The 6,576-nt window shown below is 36.7% G+C and overlaps 2 protein-coding genes across 2 annotated transcripts in view; one reads left to right on the forward strand and one right to left on the reverse strand.

Annotated features, from left to right (window-relative positions):
* Nucleotides 1,393-3,549, reverse strand: LOC104730626 (exosome complex component RRP41-like). Its single transcript, XM_010449823.2, has 8 exons — nucleotides 3,484-3,549; nucleotides 3,200-3,383; nucleotides 2,996-3,074; nucleotides 2,810-2,912; nucleotides 2,619-2,739; nucleotides 2,291-2,379; nucleotides 1,945-2,094; nucleotides 1,393-1,703 (listed from the first exon to the last, which is right to left on the reverse strand). The coding sequence occupies exons 2-8, from the start codon at nucleotides 3,336-3,338 to the stop codon at nucleotides 1,614-1,616; spliced, it is 771 nt and encodes a 256-aa protein (XP_010448125.1). The 5' UTR covers nucleotides 3,339-3,383; nucleotides 3,484-3,549; the 3' UTR covers nucleotides 1,393-1,613.
* Nucleotides 4,543-6,576, forward strand: part of LOC104730629 (beta-glucuronosyltransferase GlcAT14A-like) — a 3,294-nt gene continuing 1,260 nt past the window's right edge. The window contains exons 1-6 of the mRNA XM_019233498.1: nucleotides 4,543-4,694; nucleotides 5,087-5,091; nucleotides 5,189-5,793; nucleotides 5,876-5,951; nucleotides 6,031-6,146; nucleotides 6,210-6,569. Coding sequence (XP_019089043.1) covers nucleotides 5,217-5,793; nucleotides 5,876-5,951; nucleotides 6,031-6,146; nucleotides 6,210-6,569 — 1,129 coding nt within the window. The 5' untranslated portion in view covers nucleotides 4,543-4,694; nucleotides 5,087-5,091; nucleotides 5,189-5,216. The remainder of the gene's footprint in view (nucleotides 4,695-5,086; nucleotides 5,092-5,188; nucleotides 5,794-5,875; nucleotides 5,952-6,030; nucleotides 6,147-6,209; nucleotides 6,570-6,576) is intronic.

Here is a 6,576-nt window from a genome sequence, read left to right on the forward strand (position 1 = left end):
CTTGTATTAAAATAGTTGTTGTTGTGTTTTTTTTTTTTTTTTACTAAACCGGTAAGATTATTTACTCGATCGTATCCTACTGATTTAACACCCGATTGGGCCATTCCTACATTTGCTACCCACTTGTTTGTTCATTTTTGTCTAATTTAATTAATTAATGGGGGATTATTCGTAATCTGATTTTTATTGTCAACTTTGGAAAAACTTTTATGATGACCAGATTTTATTTCTTTTCTTTTTAGGTTCCTTAATGTTTTTTTCTATTTGAGTAACGCATATAGCTTTTGACTAATATTTAGACAATTCAGTTATATTTATAAATAAAGAACAATATTAAAGAAGAAAAACATTAAATGTTAGTAGAACTGTGTAATTGAATGAATGAATTTTTACATGAGACAGTGGCGGATTTAGAGAAACAGTATTGTTATTTGATTGATGATGGTACGAAGTCAAATTATGTAAAATGTGTATGAGCGAGCCACCTGCCCACTTTTTAGACTAAAGTAGGTCCGTCCTCATGGAGAGAGTGGTCACGGATTGGAAAGTTGAATAAAAGTTTGTGTGTTCTTCAATGGAATTGTTATGTAGACTAATTAAAGTGGATAAAATGTTAGATAGAAATTAAACTAGGCGAATATTTCTTAGCTAAAATGTTAGATAGAAGCATTTACGACATTAAAAGTTACACAAACATTGTATAGTTCGTAAGAAGAAAAATAAAAAGTTATTACTATTTGTGGTGAAAAATGATAATCAGTTACAGAGTTTTATGTATATAATGAATCTAAACAAAGAAGTTTTTTTTGGAAAAGACAAAAGACAAAAAAAAAAATGGGAAGAGGTGGGAGAGAAGGAAGAAAGAAGAAAGTAACAAACAGTTGTTAGGTTGTGTTGAAAACGTGGGAAGTCTTCTTTGGCGTTAGATGATGGCTCTCTTTAGGGTACCAACTGTCCACTTTGCAGCGACAGCACGTCTTCTCTCTGCCCTTGGATGGATCTCACAACATGTCTGTCATGCGGATTAGATTCTTCTTTTCATCTTTACCGTACATCAGTTCTAGTTCGACGTAAGCTGAATTGACTTGAATACCCTCCTCCCTTCATCACCGCCCCAAAAACTTTTATCGAAAAAGATGCAAATTTCAGTTACGCTCTTCTTATCTTCATTTTTCTTTCCTTTTCTGTAAACTAATAGAATTGCATTTTCGTATAAAATAGAATTAGTTCAGTCAGTGACATATAATAACATTGGAAGGAATGTTTTGCAGTTTCAGGTCCAAAGAGAGACTAAACCTTTCCACAACTTTTGTGAATTTATAGAAGTGATTTGTTTAAGTTCTTGAAATTTTGTTAAACGTCGACGGAATAATGTATCCCACGGCCCAAAAAAGTCTTCGATACTTGCTACTAGCAAATGGGATACAAATTGGATTCCTTTCATAACTAAAATATCAAATCTCATGTGAAAAGATAAACCCGGTATTTAAACTACACACCACACTAGTTTATACTAGAATCAAGTTTTACCTATAATAGCTAAACCGGTTTCATACCAAGTCTGAGCTACAACAATCCAAAATCATAGTAGTTTCTTTCTTGATTTATTATGTTCATTCATCTGAAGCTGAGGCAGCCTGTTTTAGACAATCCCGCATGATCTCTCCAAGTTTCAAACAAGCATCCAAGCAAAGCTGCATTGCCTGCAATATTTTGAAACATCTTTAGTAACATATGGCTCATGTGATCAACTAGTTCAGAATTAAGTGCTATTTTATTAAACACACTGACCCACACACTGTTGAGTGTTAACTAACCAATATCATGTGATTTAGACAGACGAAGCAATTTGAACGTCAACACTCAACAGTGAGAAAAGAAAGACCTTTGTCTACAACCGTGTGTGGAAGTTAAAGGACAAAAGACATTAATCAAAAGGCATACCTCGTTGATATTAGGCGTTGTCCATTCACCCGTGACGGTTAGCTGAGTGACTTCATAACGAGATGGCATGCACGTCATCATAAAGCTTCCATCTTCACATCCTTCCTCTTCTGTAACCGGGTCAATCATAAGGTTTTTCCCTATGCAAGACTTTGAATATAGGAATCATTTATCAGTCAGTGTTTCAAAATATAGAATTAAGAGACATCTATTGGTTCACATGTCTCAAACTATCTATGGTGCCCTTGTTTCTTTCAAAGTATATGTTACATTCTGCACCTAATGCTAATAAACTTAAAGAGATAACGCAGAGGAATTCGTGTAATTGTTGTTAACATAGACATACCACTGAAACAGCTGTGATAAGGTCATACATCATAATCCCGGCATCAGCTAGAGCAAGACTAGCACATGAAATCACAACAGAGAGGTCACCTGCAATATAAAACCATTAAAGAAAAATCAGAAAACGTCAAACAACAATCCTATGATAACAATATAGTAACAGGTTGCTTCCATAATCAACTCCAAGAGCACCAATGTCTAGAGAATCACACTAAGCAATCACCTATGCTCCCACAAGGTTATCCTGATTCTAGTATTAAGGATTTCGATAGTTGTTGAGCAATGAGCATTGTGAAAACTATAAGATTGTAGTGAGTCATGAAACTTACTGCCTCCGGATTCAAGCACCAATGCAAAAACATCAACAGTAGTCTTTGGAAAAGTCTCCATCATTATTACGCCTTCCAAGGCTTTGTGAAGCATTGATGAGTACTCTTTATGATCAGTTCCCTAAAATACCACAATGCATAACTAACGTGATGTAACAAGTAAACATGAAATGTTGCGAATTTGGGGGTACCTGGCCAAGAGTCGGGGAAGCAAAAGTAGTATAGCTAACATTGCAATTCAATCTACCAACATCACTATAAGTCATAGCTTTCTTACTCTCCCTTGGCCCAAATCTAGATTTTTGAACACACAGAACAAAATTAGCTGACAGAAGTTGATGCAAGATAGACACTGAAGGGAGCAATGTTACACTCACACTGAAACAATGACTTTTGTGTTCCCAAACTCAGCATAAGCAGAACCAGAAGCAGAGCTCACAGCACCAGTTTGAAGCACTTTTTTTTTTCCACAAAAGACACAAAATTTAAGTTTAGTTACTCTCACAAAGACTCGAATCGTATCTTCCACAATGAAGAACCAAAACGATTAAGAAGAGAAAGGGGGAAAAGGGGTTTTTTACAGGCAGGTCGGCATTGAGGGAAGCCACGGCCATCAGGACGGGACCAATCGAGGTCGGAGTCTTTGAATATAGGAAGTCGAGATCTTCCCACAACTTTAGGAGAATACGTTGGCGTCGCGGCTCCAGGTTTTGCTGACATTGTTCTGTGCGCTTGAGAGACTTTATAAAAATCAGAATCTGAGTCCTGAGAAAGAAGGGAGAAGCCAATGAGTGAATACCCCAGTTTCAAATTTGCTCCGATATAAGGGAAAGCAGCGATTTGGGTTCTAAGAAGAATCGTTTACCTGAGAGACGAAAAACAAAAGAAGACGCGGCGGAGAACGTGGAAGAAGGAGAGACTCGCCGTTAAAGATTTTTAGGGTTTAGTAAAAACAAAGAATAATTTAAAAAAAAAAAATTAGGGGCAATTGTTGTAAATAACTGAAAGTTTGAGTTATTTAACTAAATAAACGGAATTTCAAAGGGGGCAATAGTAAAATTTAGGTTTTGTTTAATATTGTCTTGGGTTTCATTTTTGAGTCAATTAATCTTCTTTTTCTTTTTTTGTTGTTGCTAATGCTAATGAATAGGTAGCTTAAGGTTGTAATCATTTTAAATCTTGGGTATACATTTTTTAACATTAAAAGGTGTAGAAATTTAATAAAAAGGAAACAAAAATGGGATATATATCCATTACTTCCTTTACATATTTGTCATTAACAACAAAATTAATAATAAATATGGTACCATAAAAAAAATGCATACATTAACTTTGTTAAAAGCTGGTACCATTTGAAGTTTTAAAGCATAAAAAAAAAAAAAAAAATTAATGAGGACTTATAATCAACTTAATTAGCCAAATCATCATAACGCCACCTTCTTAAAACTTGGGTTTCATTTTCCAAATAATGCCTCCGGATGTGATAGCTGTATATATATTTGATAGCTATAGTCAGCTTAATCATACGATTGGATAAGATTGCACGTTTGACATTTCGCATTAATTGGCCACTTCCCCTCATTTCCATCTCACCCGAAACGTAATCATCATATACGTCGTCGGTCGTCCATCATGTTTTGTCCACCGGAAGCTACATGCTCCCATTTTTTTTACTTTTGATAATTACTATATGTGTGTGTGTTATATGTCGGTAAATCAAAGTAATAAATGCTATTTATTAAGCATGCACTTAACAAAAATAACAACAAATCAAAATTCAAAGACTTTTACGATAAAAAAAAAAAAAAAGTCAAAGGAGAACGCACCGTTTCTGCCAAGTGAGTTAAAACGAAAACTTCTCTGTGGAAAACCGAAGTCTATATTGTACCCATAACTCTCAGATTTCTTTCTTTTATCTCTTTTTTTCTTTTTTCCTTCTAGACAAACGGAAAAAAAAGAGTTATTTATGCTCTTAATTAATAAAAAAAATATGTTCGTTTCAGACAAAGATCGACAACCTCGTCTTTAGTGTTGAGAACTGCACGGAGCTTTAAACATTCTCGCGTCAAAGTCCAGGTACTTTTGTTTTTCCTCTTGTTTTTTTACGTTTTTGATTCAGACCAATGTAAGAATGTAGCTTTTCCTTATCCTCAGACAGCTCAGATTTTGTCTTTTTAGATCGATCTATTTTAATATTTATATGATCGGGTCATATACTTGCGTTCACGTCGTTACGATTCATCAATCCTCTGTTTCTTCTTCTTCTTCTTTAATTTATTTTGGGAGATAACTCACGTTCGAGTTGTATCAATTTTTGTTATTTTTATATGATCAGAATTCATTCCACGATCAAATTTAGGTTGGTTCAATTTTTCAGAAACGTGATATAAATAAATAAATCGAATTTGACCTTAAAAGTTTTGTTTGCATGTATAGAGATCTCTGACTATTTGTCAACTCTGGCGTAGGTTAGGTACAATATCAATTTGGCTTATCTCATGTCTCTATAACGTCTATAAGATCAAAGTGTTGGCTTCTTTCGTTCGCTAACATAACCATTGGTTTTTGAGATCGATCCTATGAGAAGGCTCTTCTTCAATGGCGGCTTTAAACTCAGAGAAGAGATGGATTTTTCCTCTAGCAATGGCTTCTCTCATGTTCATATTCCTTGTAGCTGCATCTTTCAACATGGGTCTCCTCTCTTCCGTGCGTTCCATTAATTCACTCATCTTCTCCTCAAGTCTCTCGACCACTAACGAGACAAGAGCTGAATTCGCAGAGTCAAAAGTCAATAATAACTCCTCTCATCCCCCTCCAGTACAGCCTAGTCCTCCTCGCTTTGGTTATCTAGTTTCAGGGTCAAGAGGTGACTTAGAGAGTCTATGGAGAGTGTTAAGAGCATTGTACCATCCGAGGAATCAATACATTGTTCATCTCGATCTTGAGTCTCCTGCTGAAGAGAGGCTTGAGCTAGCTAAACGTGTGAGCGAGGATCCTGTTTTTACTGACGTTGGGAATGTTCACATGATCACAAAGGCTAACCTCGTTACATATCGAGGACCCACAATGGTAGCCAATACGCTCCACGCTTGCGCCATTCTCTTGAAACAGAGTAAAGATTGGGATTGGTTCATCAATCTCAGCGCCTCTGACTATCCTCTAGTCACTCAAGATGGTATGTATACTTATATGTCTAGTCTCTCTTTTGTTTCAAATAATCTCTCCCTGAATCATCCATCAATGCCCCTTGCTTGCAGATCTAATTGATACATTCTCGGGGTTGGACCGGAACCTCAACTTTATCGACCACAGTAGCAAACTAGGCTGGAAAGAGTAATGATCATTTCACTTTATAGAGTACATTTGAGATGAGTTTATTCCTGTTTTAATCCAAATGTGGGTTTCTCCGCAGAGAGAAACGAGCAAAGCCACTGATCATAGACCCGGGGCTTTACTCCACAAAAAAGTCAGATGTCTTCTGGGTTACACCACGCAGAACCATGCCAACTGCATTCAAACTATTTACCGGTAATTCAGTAATACAGTAAGTACATGATTATGAGAAATAGTGACTAATCTGTGAAACTGCAGGTTCCGCTTGGATGCTCTTATCTCGGTCGTTCGTAGAATATTGCATTTGGGGATGGGACAATCTTCCACGGACTCTTCTAATGTACTACACCAACTTCCTCTCTACACCGGAAGGATATTTCCACACTGTCATTTGCAACTCGCCAGAGTACTCTTCCACGGTGGTGAACCACGACATGCATTTCATCTCCTGGGACCGCCCTCCCAAACAGCATCCTCGGACGCTCAACATGAATGATACAGAGAGGATGATTGGAAGCGGAACAGCGTTTGCCCGCAAGTTCAGACACAATGATCCTGTCCTGGATAAGATCGATAAAGAGCTGCTCGGTAGAGGTAACGGGAACTTTACGCCTGGTGGTTGGTG

The sequence above is a fragment of the Camelina sativa genome, chromosome 12, assembly GCF_000633955.1.
Source record: "Camelina sativa cultivar DH55 chromosome 12, Cs, whole genome shotgun sequence".
In the NCBI taxonomy this organism is placed as follows: Eukaryota; Viridiplantae; Streptophyta; class Magnoliopsida; order Brassicales; family Brassicaceae; genus Camelina; species Camelina sativa.